Source organism: Coturnix japonica, chromosome 4 (genome assembly GCF_054131305.1).
Source record: "Coturnix japonica strain WE chromosome 4, WE-NBRP24, whole genome shotgun sequence".
In the NCBI taxonomy this organism is placed as follows: domain Eukaryota; kingdom Metazoa; phylum Chordata; class Aves; order Galliformes; family Phasianidae; genus Coturnix; species Coturnix japonica.
Window position 1 is genome coordinate 43,920,274 of NC_140666.1, and position 13,404 is coordinate 43,933,677.

At 39.0% G+C, this 13,404-nt stretch overlaps 3 protein-coding genes across 6 annotated transcripts in view; 2 read left to right on the forward strand and 1 right to left on the reverse strand.

The window, feature by feature from the left end:
* The first annotated feature begins 6,911 nt into the window (after positions 1 to 6,911).
* On the forward strand, positions 6,912 to 10,856 carry LOC107313287 (claudin-22-like). The gene has a single exon (XM_015861418.3). The coding sequence runs from the start codon at positions 7,042 to 7,044 to the stop codon at positions 7,693 to 7,695; it is 654 nt and encodes a 217-aa protein (XP_015716904.2). The 5' UTR covers positions 6,912 to 7,041; the 3' UTR covers positions 7,696 to 10,856.
* LOC146761052 (claudin-22-like) lies at positions 8,881 to 9,537 on the forward strand. The gene has a single exon (XM_085545084.1). The coding sequence runs from the start codon at positions 8,881 to 8,883 to the stop codon at positions 9,535 to 9,537; it is 657 nt and encodes a 218-aa protein (XP_085401210.1).
* WWC2 (WW and C2 domain containing 2) overlaps positions 10,357 to 13,404 on the reverse strand; it is an 84,066-nt gene continuing 81,018 nt past the window's right edge. For all 4 annotated transcript variants that reach the window (XR_001554899.3, XM_015861415.3, XM_085545082.1 and 1 more), the window contains one exon: positions 10,357 to 12,693. Coding sequence is in view for 3 of the 4 variants with exons in the window: in XM_015861415.3 (XP_015716901.2) it covers positions 12,627 to 12,693 (67 nt within the window). In the remaining variant the exon portion in view is untranslated. The remainder of the gene's footprint in view (positions 12,694 to 13,404) is intronic.

Sequence of the window (13,404 nt, forward strand, 5' to 3'; positions counted from 1 at the left end):
GTGCCAGGAGCACTTTCCAAATATCATGCCATCTGTAGAATACTACAGTAAATTCGTTCGTACATCTGCTTGGGAGCATACCCTTCCTTTAAAAACCAAACCAACCAAACAAAACCCACCACCACAACACCCCCCCTAAAGCCCCACAGTTTTTTGATCATATCTTAGAGTGAACTATACTAGACTTAAAGCAGAATGCTGTTGAGAGGATTATGTTTTTCCATTTCTTTTCTTGGGCTGGAGGAGTTGTTTTCTCAAAACGGCAAAATGCAGTTACTAAAATATCAATCTACAACGTGGTGCTTTATACAATATTTTCATCTTCAAGGGAGATTTCAACACAAATTTGCTTCTTGCCCTAAAGTGTATGGTCAACAGAAATGACTGTGACAGCCCTAATGGTAATGGTGTGAAAGAAGAGAGGTTTTCTTTCCCATATTAATTCCTCTTACAGCACATTAGCTGGCAGTGTGCATGCTGTATACGACTCTCATAGTGGGCAGGTGGGCTCACAACAAGAGATTGCCACTCTTTATCTGCTTTGAGGTGATTGTATATTTAATAAGCTGGGAATCTTCAGCATGGGGAAGGCCTCTATGTGAGGGTGTTTAAAAAGATATGTACAAAAATGAGTTGTTTTGAGGTAATGACTTCCTAACATAAGAACTGGAGACTAGCCAATAAAATGATCTAGCAGCATGTTTACAATTCAAAGAGGGGAGAAACTATGGAAGGTGTAACTTACACAGTTACATTTCTGTTGTAAGATGCCTTGGATGCAGTAAACGTATTCTTGTCAGGCAAATTCACAGGGAAACAATGATGTAGACTTGAAGCCCAGGTTCAGGAGATCTTTATGTTGTGGAAAGAAGACAGTATCAATCTATCCTTATCACTTCCTTGTATTCTTTTCCTTCTGATTACCTGCTACTGACCTAGAGATACCTTTGGCTTGGACTGGTGTCCTGCAGCCATTCTTGTACTAGTGAATGTAGCTTTAGTATTCTAAGCTCGGTAACATGTCTGACTGTATTGTCTTGATATTTTTCTTTAGCTTATGCAGTTGCCAACCTTTGTCTGTGTGTGATTTTGTACAAAATATTGCAAAGACATGAGTATATTACAGAACAACTGCTTTTGCACAGTACACAGCAAGAGATACTGTTAAAGAAAAAGGTAGGTTCTTCTGTGTGATTGGCCAAAGAATTCAAAGCAGATGTCTACTCAAGGGAACACAAGTTTTCTTTATGTTGGGAAATACCGATTGTAATCATCTTCACATTTGCCTTTTTTGCAATCAGAACCCAAGCCTCTTCAATGTCTTTAATTTCTGCTAGTATGTTTTCTGTTTAAATGTTTGAATCTGTGGTACAGAGGTAGACTTTACACAAGTGACATTTAGAAAGTATTTGATAACTTTACAGGACATGTAGCGATCATTGGTTGGTTGAAATGAAAAGAATTATGGCATAGGCACGGTAGTAGAAGACTTAGGCAGTTCTTTCTCTGAGTTGCTATGGAACATAGTCAGGCATTATCTGGATCTTACTGAGGCAGAATTAATCAGAACTCCCGCAGTCTCACCTGTCTCAGCTATAGCATATTTAGCAATATATAATCTGTTATATATGTTAGTGGATTCTCTGCATCATCCTTTCACTTCTGCAGGCGGTGTTTGGCATCTTAGGATGCTGTCAAGTAGCAGCAGTTGGTGGGAGGCCAGGGAAAAGTGAAGGGGAAAAATTGCTCTTGCTCCTTCCTCCCTGCACTCATCTCTTCTTCAGTGAGATCATTCTGCCTTGTAGCCACTGAAGTGTCTCTTTTACTCCTTTCTCACTGTCCTCCTGTAGGAACATGAGTAGACAAAGGAAAAACAAAACCAACGTCTTATTTATTATTTTTTATAAAGGATGAAAGGTGGGAGGGAGAAGAGGGAAGAGACAGGGATGAAGATATCAGGAGATACCAGTAAGAGCTGGATAGCTAAATTTTTAATAACACTTATAAACATCAATGGTTTAGTTTGTTAATGGCAGGATGTCATGGACTCTTTAAATTGTAAACTTATTAAGGTCTTTATAGCTTGCTTTTATAGCAAAATGCTCTGCAGCCTTAGAGTAGTTGCTTGCTAGGAAAGACATTCCCTTTCTGCATCTTCTAGCTCCCTGCACCTTTAAAAACAGAAAACAGTGTAACTCATGACAATCTGATGAAAAACAACCATATTTAAATCTACTACAGTAAATTTGTTCAGCTTCTTCTCTCCCATCCCCCCAGATCTCAATTATGGCAGATGAGAAAAATGCCACAGGTGCCCCTCAGTTCCTTCACTTGTCAGACATTCTCATGGCTCATTTCACACCCAGGCTAGCCTGACGTTAAAAGGTATGTTCAGTCTTCTAATTTATGGTTAACAAGTCCATATTATCTTTGTAATCCCTGCTGCCGTGCAATAACAATTTCCAGCATAGGTTCTACTGAGAGCTACAAATAATTTTTTGAAAGTTTACTGATAATAAGAAACAGTTCTTGAGGAATGAGAGAAAGCTTATTATAATAAATGTTTGCAGGTGTTAAATGAAGAGCATAGTTGAAATACACGTATGTAACAGCCTATTAAACCAGAGTCTCATAATAAGAGATGGATAGTGATAAGGAAGCCTATATATTTTACAGCTCAGAAATTAATTTCTTAGACTTCCATCGTTCAAGGAAATCACATTCAAATCACTGTTCAAGTGACATGAATTTTCATACTTGCAGTAATCTCCTGTATTGACAGTACATCAAAAATAGTTCCCTGAAGAATAAGGCTAATTTTCTAACTCAGTCAGCCCTCACTTTGAAGTCTGAATTGGGATGGTGATGGAAAAGTTTCTGCAAAGGTTGGAGTACAGAGCCTTAAAGCATTCTTTATTCTTTCAGTATAATGATGGCAAATCTACCCTCTCTCATTTCAACCCTTTGAATAAGTTCCTAAATCAGAGAAAGGTAGTTTCACCTTGCTATGCTTAACTCTTTCAGTTCCTTTCTCTGCTAGATCTTGTGCAACTGCTGTTAATCTTTCATGACATCTTATTTCAAGATTTTGATTAATCTTACAAAAGTGAAACTCTTAACAAGGCTTTTGCATATCTAATAGGTGCGTGTTAATTAATTACATGCAGTGTTTGAAGAGGGAAGATATGCAGGGCTGGGCTGCCAATGCGGTACCGAAGAGCTAGGAACATGCCTATTGGAGGGGGGAGATCCCATTCAGAAAGGCCTACAACAGCTGTGTCTTTTCTCCAGGACAGAAAGTTTTACCGATCCTTCCTGGCTCTTCCAAAGATGTTGAGGTGGCACATTTTTGCTGAGTCCTCACCTTCCATTGCTGTCCTCGGTCCAGTCTTGCGCTCTGTGTGCCAACCTCTGTGCAGCAGTGATGTAAAACCATCTGTGCTCCAGCAGCATCCTAGCACTTGCTAAGGGATACTCTTTTGGATGTGATGTTGAAGAAATAATGTAATCTCATAAATCAACACTTCTTAATATTGACTTAGATGTTTTATGAAAATGTACCGACACTACCATTGAACTGTATGTTTAAAAGTTTAGCTTCTCTTCCTCTTGCAAAATGGAAACTATCCCTTCTCTGCTTTGCTTCTTTTCAGTGCTTGTGTGGTGGCTTTTAAGTGTTCAAAATTAAGTGCTGCTGCTGCAGGTTGCACTATGGTTCAGATGGGCGTGAGCAACCAGTGCTGTTCATGTGCTGGATTTTCTGTTTGAGGGTGTGTCTGACTTGGTGGTGTGATTTCAGTCCATCTGCTTTGCTTGCAGGCCATAATACAGCCACTGTCACTCTGTTGCTAAGCCGATAACTGCCAGTATTTGGAGGCAAGTAGGTAATTATTCAGGTTTCTCTTTCTACTGTGATGCACTCTGAAGCACTCTGGAATTTTTAAGATCTATCAACATAATTATGTATTTTTGGCCCTGATGACAAATTTCACTCAAATGTAGGCTAGGGTAAGTCCACACAGTAGATGTTTATTTCATGGGAGGGCACACTGGAAATGCAAAACTAAAAGATGCTACAGTGTCACAAGTAAATGGGAAGTAGTAAGGTAAGAAGTAGGTAAGAAGATGCTAACTCCCACAGCTTCCACTATGGGAGTAATGAAGCGGAAGGCACAAGTTCATAGAAAAAGAAGAATAGTCAAAAACCAAACCAAAAGCCCCTCTAAATTCATCTTCTCCCTTCTGAAAGCATGCTGTTCACTGGTAGCTGTACCTACTTCTACTTTCCATCTTGACAAGGCTGTGTCAGGCACACAGGGTCCTGCTACAGTTGATGACAAGGTGAGGAGGGGCAGGCCTGTCTGGGAAGGCTCTCCTGTGCTTGCCCCATGGCACCAGCTGCTCAGTGGGTGTCCTGCCCTGCTGGCTAGCAGCAGTGGCCATCTCCAGTGTTCTGAATGAGCCACTACAGCCACCAGTGTTCTGGGCTGTGTGTTACTGTCATTCCTATATCACAGAGTTTGTTTCAAATTACCCTGAATTGTGGGGCAGACACTGATGGGAGTTTTGGACTCAGTGACAGAGAAGGTCGTTCAGCTGGTGCTGAGCAGAGCTGGGACGCAGCTCAACATGGTGCTTGTGGTGTGGCTGCTGTGCATCCCCCAGTTTTAACCTCTAGGATTTGCAGCAGCTCCAGGATGTTACCTTCTGCACAGGCACAAGTTGACCAAAATCAAGTCCTTCTGAGAATGTGACATTTTCTATGTGTGAGACAAAGTGTAAAAGAAGATAGGAGAATTTACATAATCTTGGTTCATCTACAAGTTCTGTTTGTGTATGGGCTTACTGAGCAAGTTTCAAGTTGAGGCATTTCAGACCTTGTTACTACCCTTGCAACAAAGCAAGTCTTACCTTTTTTTACACTGGAAAAACAGATTCTTTTATAATCTTGCACAGAGTAGTTTAAAGAAGCCTTTGCTTGCTCTAAGTTGCTGCGTGGTTAACAGTAAATTGCAGAGCTGAATTGGCAAATCTTATTGATGCTGCAGACTCAGTGCTTCTGACCACAAAAATGTGAAGACTGGCATATTGCTGCTATGGTCAACATTAGCAGAATGAATGGACTTCATATGCCTGATCTTGTGCTTTTACACTGTATTGACAGTTGGAATTAACAGCAGGGAAGAAAATGTTAAAGGTTCATAGGCAAGGGAAGCGTGACTGGCTGCCAGTAATTGGCAGTAACCGTGATTTAAAAGTCAAATAAGCATGTAGCTCCTGAATGAGCAGAAGCGCTCCTGAAGAGCAGTTGTTTATCTGAAAAATTATTCAAATGGCATGATGGAGTTTCTCATTGAATGTTGTGATGGTTTCCAGAACTAGTTTTCTTGCTCTGAACACAAAAAGGGGGAGAGAAACCACATTGCCAAATCTAAAAGTGCAATCTGGAGTCTGAATGAATGCAAGGGGTTTTTTATTCCTTAAGCCTAGCGGGTGGCCAAAAGTAGAGCTTTGCTTGCATCAGTTTGTTCCCCATGTTGTCAGTAATGTCCTCAGTGATTCCTGCTCTTGTGCGTGGCAATTTTTTTGACCAGGTATAACTCATATGGCTGGGCTGGTTCTCAAGCTAAGGGCAAGTATATTGTCTCTGTGCTGGCTCCTCACAGATTGTGGCAGTAAAAATGCAGAGATTAGAAACTGACACAGAATAATGCAGAAATGAGGAAGAGGAGAATTTCCTCACAGTTAAGTTTCTTAATAGTACCTTTCAGGATTTTGGAAACCTTCAAAAATGGTGTTATGCTCTTCTATCACCATAACCTATTTTGAACAACTACAAACTAAAATACACAGATTTGTCTGATTTGGTGCATTGTCACACCCAGCAACTGAAGGCAAGACTGGATAGAATCTCTGGGTTGTGCTCACGTGCATGTGTTTACACAGCTCAGCTTTCTCCCTTGCAGACTGTGCTGTGACATGTGCAGGGGGAATAGAGGGCAGATATTATCGCTGCTGACCCAGTAGACAAGCACAAGAATAGCTATCATGACCGCAGGAAGAAACAGGGTTTGCTAGGAGGGTAATGGCATAGTGATATCTTGCTTTGATCAGAAAGGCACTAGACATTCCCTGGCCCTAGGAGCACTGAGTGCCAAAAGCCGTCACACACAGAGTGTATGCTCTGTGCCATCTGGGACATGGGTTCTAGGAAAGGGGACACTGGACTGGTGTAAGCTGCTACTGTGGAGTCGCTGAAGTCCTGAGGCAGGTACAGCTTACACCATCTGGTGATCTGCCTGAGTTCATTATGGCAGAGGGATGTCTAGGATTTCATTCTCTACGGTGCTTTGACCATACCCGTCTCCTTTTCCCCTTAAGAGTCAGTCAAAACAAAGCCCATTTTAAAAGAAATGAATGTAGAAAACGTGAAACGTAAGGATCTTTTACAGAGTGTCTTTTACAGTGCTGGGGACATAAAACAGAGCAGTGGAAGATAAGCCGTTATGTATGTTGAGGAAGTCTAAGAATAAAGATTATAGGCAAACAGTCTACCTTTCTTTACAAGGCCTTGATTTACATCCCTGAAATCTCAAATTTAGCTATTACAATGAAGTCCTGTTACGCACAGAGCTGACTTTTTTATCACCACTTAAAATCTAATTAATCCGTATCGAAGCACAAAGATTTCTGTTGTGTTTTAGGGTGAGGGGTCATAGAGCCTTCTTTGTTCATCCTCAGGCTTGTAATCATCAGGCATTGGGATATAATTTTACCAAGCAAATTGGAAGGTAACAGATCAAATCCTTATCGGAAAGACTAACTCATGGTTTAGTAAAGTCCTTCATCCTTTATGTGAAACATTATATTCGTGAAGAACAAAAAAGTGCTTGAGAGCTTATAAAGGGTTAATAGCAAGGGCTTATATTTGGGGCAGCAGAGAACTAAAATCATCATAGCTACCACCACCACTTGAGACAGCGGTTGTTACAGAACCGCTGGTGCGACCTTCTTCCACAAGCTTTTAGGACTGCTTTTGCAATGGCCTTGGTTTATCGACCAGTGGTGCAATTAAGTGGCATATTACTATCTCTGCTGGGATGCGTCCTATCCTGTCTCACTACCTATTTACCTCAGTGGAAAAATCTTAACTTGGAGCTGAACGAACTGGAGATCTGGACCATGGGACTCTGGCAAGCTTGTGTTGTCCAGGAAGAAGGGGGAATGCAGTGCAAGGACTTTGATTCTTTCTTAGCTTTGCCTCCAGAACTCAGGATTTCTAGGATTTTGATGTTGTTTTCCAATGGACTGGGGCTTTTGGGCCTCTTGTTCTCAGGATTTGGGTTGGACTGTTTGAAAATTGGTGAGAGACAACTGAATCACAAGAAACGGCTGTTGCTGTTTGGAGGAATGCTCTTCTGGATGTCGGGGATTACAGCTATTGTCCCGGTTTCTTGGGTTGCCCATTCCACAGTCCAGGAATTTTGGGATGAGAATATACCAGATATTGTTCCCAGGTGGGACTTGGGGGAAGCGTTATTTGTTGGCTGGCTCGCTGGGTTTTGTCTTATCCTAGGAGGATCCCTACTTAATTGCACAATCTGCTCAACTGAACTTCGTCCATCCTCAGTCCATTATGCAGTGACAGAACAGCAAGATCAGTGTCAACACTTGGAAACTGAAACTAGGCCTTAAAACCAAAGGTTTTAAGTAGGACAGAAAGACTGCCCTATCTTTTCCAAACTCCAGTGCAAGCCAGCACTTTGTTCCAGTAGTAATTCAAAGGACTCTTTGTTAGCTGATTTCCTAAACTTATGTTTTCTCCATAACTGGTACCTGAAAATGGTTTATTTTCTCACCTGCTGAACTATTTAAAATGTTTCACAGGAGAACTTTATTTTTCATAACTATGTAGAAAAGGTGTTTTTGTTTTCTCAAGCGCACAGTAAAATTCTGAAAATGAATATGTTTGTTCCATGGCATGTTGGCTTTTAACCAAAATAAGCTTCCTTTTCATACAAAGCCAATGAACTGAGCCTCAAAGCTTGATTCCCTGTTGCAATTTTCCACTTGCCTAATGCAGTGACATGGGAACTTTTCCCCACATCCTTAATGCTCTACAAGCACTCATTGCCTCCAATTGTTTTTTGTGGACAAGCAAATTGTGCAAACTAGAGATTTCTGGAATGCTACCATGATTTGCAGATGTCTTTTTGTGCATGGGACATTACGATATGGTGCTTTGTACCCAGGAAGTCGTGTTTGGGATCTCAACCTAGCACATAAAACTGCTCAGCAAGTTATTCTGAGCATTTTGGCATCTGCAAAGGTGCACCAAAATAGGTTCAGATTAAAAAAAAAAAAGCTTATGCTGTCTTGTTCTGAGGTTTTATGCATCCTGACAAAGGTTTCTTAGGTTCCATTCACCTACAGCAACACATTCTCAACTAAGGACCTTTGGGTTCTAACTGGCCACAATGAGGACAGCCTAATTAAGTAAGTAAGAATGTACTGATGTGCTATTAAAGTACTCTGTATCTGAGGTTCTTATTTTAATGAGAAACTAAGAGATGCAAAAATTTGCAGAAATGTTTCAGTGCTCTATCAGACAGATGAAAAGCAAAGTATCTGACTAAAAACCAAATATTAAACAACTCAGACTAATGAAAGGCGAGCCCAGCTGTGGTCACACCCTTCAATTAGTGGTTTACCACACTGTTTCCTTATCCCCTAAATGCTGCACATGGAACCAGGTAACATTAAGCTGGAGGGGGAGGAGTATTTCACGCTTTATAAAGCTTTGTTTTAACATTTGCCTGTGTTCAGTATGTGCAGAAAATTGTCTTCAAAAGCAATCAGTTCAGTGCTACTTTGGTAAAAATGGACTTGGTCCACAGACACAGGCTGCAGTTACTTGGATTGCTGCTGTCTGTAATAGGATGGATTTTAACTGGTACCTGTAACTATTTACCAGACTGGAAAAACCTTGGCTTAGACTTAAATGAACTGGAGTTTTGGACTATGGGACTCTGGCAAACCTGCGTAGTCCAAGATGTTGGAGGAACACAGTGTAAAGACTTTGATTCTTTCCTAGCTTTGCCTGTAGAATTCAGGATTTCCAGGATTTTAGTATCTACATCAAACGGACTAGGACTTCTGAGCCTCATCATCTCTAGCCTTGGTTTGGACTGCCTAAAGATAGAGGATACAGAACAGAAGCTAAAGAAACAGCTGTTACTACTTGGAGCAATACTCATGTGGATATCTGGAGTTCTGGTCTTAGTTCCTGTTTCTTGGGTTGCCTACAAGATAATCCAGGAATTTTGGGATGAGGTGATCCCAGAGATTGTGCCCAGATGGGAAATAGGGGATGCACTGTTCAGTGGTTGGTTTGGTGGGTTTTTTATAATTTTAGGAGGCTCTCTACTTCTCTTGACGATCTTCTTATCATCTGACCATCAATTACCAGAACGGCGTACAATGGCAGATACGCAAGACAACCGTCAACAGGTGGAAATTAGAAATGGGAGACTTTAAAAAGGGTACATGCAAGGTTTCTGGATTTCTTTCTCTTGCGTTACAGTAAGAAAATGCTGATGAACAGACTGGATACTGTTTACAAGACTGGGGGAGGGATTATTACAGTCTGGTTCCTTTCATTTCTACTTACTTTCAATTTTAATTAGATTGTAATAGCTCATCAATTAACGTAAGTCACCATCGTTTTTCTTCAAAATCTGATCAATTGCAGTGTTTTTCATGGTATTTTTATGTTAATTTGCTTGACTGTGTTGGTGTTGTTTTTCATGTTAAATGAGTAAAAAATTGTGGATCTCTAGGCATGCATGGGGACTTAACGCTCTGAAATAACAGAAGCCCTAAAGTTCTGAAAGAGTTTGCAGTGCCAATTCAACATACATTACAAAAATCTAATACAAGATATAACCTTAAATTCCACAGACCTTTATTCATTTGCAGTAGTCTACACTGTTTCCTTGGTGTCATACAATATTTTCTATCTAGGGTGTGTGTGTAAATATATGTGACTGAATATATCCCAGCACCACTGTACACACTCTGGAAAGCGAGCATTTTTGAACAGTAACAAGCTGCTGTCTGCTGGAGAGTATTCATTGCTATTGCAGCTTTTCTTTAATGAATGTAAAGAATTAACTTCAGGCGTATGCATCATTTTTATAACTTATCATAAGACTTGTCAGTGACTGATGTGAACTTCCCATAAATCACAAAGATTTTACACTGACAAACCTAAATGTTCTTTGTAGAAACAGATGGCTGCTACAAAGGCACAAAACAGCAATAACAATTGAATAAAACACTGGTCTGGAGAAGAACTTTGTTAAAAAAAAATGTATTTTCCAATCACTGAAACACATGGAAAGTGCAGAAACAAGTTAATCTACGTGATGTATTTGCATACGTTTACAGACAAATTAGAACAGAACCACATTCAGTATAAAACCTGATTAAATATTTAGTTCAGTCCTGAGCATTTGATATTTAATACAGCATAAACATAGCAATATTTTTTTTAAAAAATTCTTATTTGATTTGTGTTCTATTACAATTTTTTTTCTAACATTTGCTCATTTGGTTAAATATTCTTGTACCAGAAATATTTAAATTTTGATATCTGCAACCGCAGTGATAGTGGTACCTGGAAACAGAACTAATTGCATTTGTTACGCTCTGCTGTGCAGAGTAAATTCTACTTGGAGTAATATCTATAATTGTAAACTGACAGGATTATCTGTTACGTGTTAGCTTATTCTATTGAGTGTTTTGAGGTCGGATAATTTAAATTTATTAAAAAAAAAAAAACAATAACAAAAAAACCAGATTTGTTAAAAGCTGCCTATAAATATGTTTAACTTTACCAATTTGGAAAACGAGGCACATTTTGCAATGAGTTTTTTGAGCAGAGGCCAACAATCCTTACATTTTGACCTTGCTCTGTGCTTACAAATATATGATAACACTTTCCTCACGTGCTGAATAACTTTCAGAAAAAGAAGCTAATCTGGCAAGAATTCAGACAGCTCTAAATACTTTTCACAATACCATCGTATGTGAAATATTTTTATGACCAGAACTGAACTATATTAAACAAAACATAAATAAGACTGTAAATAAATAAAAGAAAAATCACAAAGTACACCTCTAAACATCATTCTGCAAACATATAATCAAATCGAGAAGTTGAAACTGTCAACCTTCATTTCACCTCTACATTAAATAATTCCAGAATTATTTTATTTTTTTTAAATTGACCTTTCAAATATGTTATCTCAAACCCAACCAAGAAAAAACGAGTGGGGCATTCATAAATGATGTTTATGAATGTTTGGACAAGTCATCTTGCCCAAAACAGCACGTCTGGCTTTATGTTTAAGTAAGTGTGTGCATAAGAATGTGTTTGTGGATAAGAAAGCCTTTGGGTAAGGCTTACACAGAACTGTCAGTGTGAATTTCAGACAGCTGCCATCATAATGTTTGTTATATTCACTTCCATAGTCTCACCAATTATAACTCTTTTGAGAGGTTAAGACCATGCATACATGGATAACATGATTGTACCAAAATACATGACTCCTTCTAGTCAGGATCTTTTTCAGAGAGGGTTTTCTTCGCCAACAAACTTCTGATATCCGAGTTACTGGAGGACAAACTTTTCTCCTGGTACAAATACTTCCATAAAATCCTCTTCTTAACCGTAAACCTAACGAACACTTCCATATTCTCCTAGCTGGCAATAAGGCAGCCTCCAGGACAAAAGACCAATACAGAGAAACTTATTTCTAAGTGTACAGTAGATGTAAGTATTCTGATTTCACTGTTGGTATTTCCACTTTGATTCAGCTTCCAGTTCAGAAAGCAGCTGCCCTTTTGGTAGGCTCACAGAAAGTTTTTAGGGTTGCTTGTCTGCCTTATCTTTCCCCATTCTCCCACAGATGCAAGAAATCTTTTAGTGCAGGTTAAAGTACTGTACATTTACAAAATTTAACTCTGAATTTTGTCTCTCCCTACACAATATTACAGAACAAGAACAGAAGAAATTTATTTTCAGAAACAAAAACTCCAATGCAGGCGATGAATTTAATTAGCAGCTGTTGTGAGGCAGTCTTGACGTTTTGGAAAGAAGCTTAAACTTGTAGTTAACTTCAAACTACAAAAGTCACACTCTTATACAAAAATATTGCATGGCAAAACAGCCATCTTCACAGTCTGCTCACATGAAAATAGTGAAAAGATAAACAATCTTCTGTTGAACGTAATATTTCTCAACACAGTGCGGTTCAACAGGATACATGCTTAGTACTTCCTTTGTTCCATCTTTACAAATTAAAAACACATGCAATACATACAAACTGTACAAAATCAGCATCAATATACCAAAATTGATCTACTTTGGTTTTCTTTTTTTCTTTTTTTTTTTTGTCATTTTTTTAGACATACAACAATTCAATCCACTGTATTTTACAAATGAATGTATCAATATTGAATGTAAAACAGAAGAGCTGTAAAAGCAGGTCACTATTAATATGAAGTTCATCTGAAAAAAAAAGATGAGCAATGGATAAAAACATCTAATTGAATATGCATAATTATACATCATCAGCTGGAAGGGCTGGTATACTGATCTTTGCTCTTGTGAAATATGCTATCTTCTCCCTGAAATTACCAAACAGAACAAGTTAGTCTTTTAGCATTTATGGCACAACTAATGTTATCCTCTGTAGAGCTGCTAATGTTACAGCATGGTTTTTTAAGATATAGGCTCGGAAAATACACTGAGTTTATTTACAACTCTGGTTGCCATTCTGCTATCATTTCCTTCTTAAGCACATTTATGTAAAAAGCAGCTCTAAAAGCCAATGTTTTGGTAATAACTACAATGACGCAACTGAAATACTGTTCTAATGGCTGCATTTTCTGCCATATTTCAGGGGGACGGAAGGGGGGAAGACAAAAACAAAACATTTGATCCTGAATTTGGAAACAGAAAAAGAAAACTTAAAAATTAGGTCTGAGCAAGAAGCAGAATGATTATCCCATTCTGCAGTTGCTTCCACTGTGCTGTTACCATTTGTCTCTTATGAACTGAGACATTACTGAAGCATAACAAGTTCATATGCGCTTGTCTGACAGAAGCAGGTGATTAATAGTGAGGGCTTACAAATCAAAACTCAGAAGAGACATTCTTTTTGAGAGCTTCAAAATGCACGTGATTTGTCTTTGAGGCCACATCTTTATACCAAGCCCAACTAACAGGTTGAGTACAATCTGGCCACGGGAGATGCCTATTTGTCCAACAGACTAAACCATGTTTTTCTCTGTCTGAGCTTCAGTTCTGTTTGAAAACAGTAGCACAGTATAAAAATC

Excerpts from the sequence above, each read along its gene's own strand:
- LOC107313287 (XM_015861418.3), top strand. The coding sequence starts at position 7,042 with ATGGCCTTGGTTTATCGACCAGTGGTGCAATTAAGTGGCATATTACTA.
- LOC146761052 (XM_085545084.1), top strand. The coding sequence starts at position 8,881 with ATGGACTTGGTCCACAGACACAGGCTGCAGTTACTTGGATTGCTGCTG.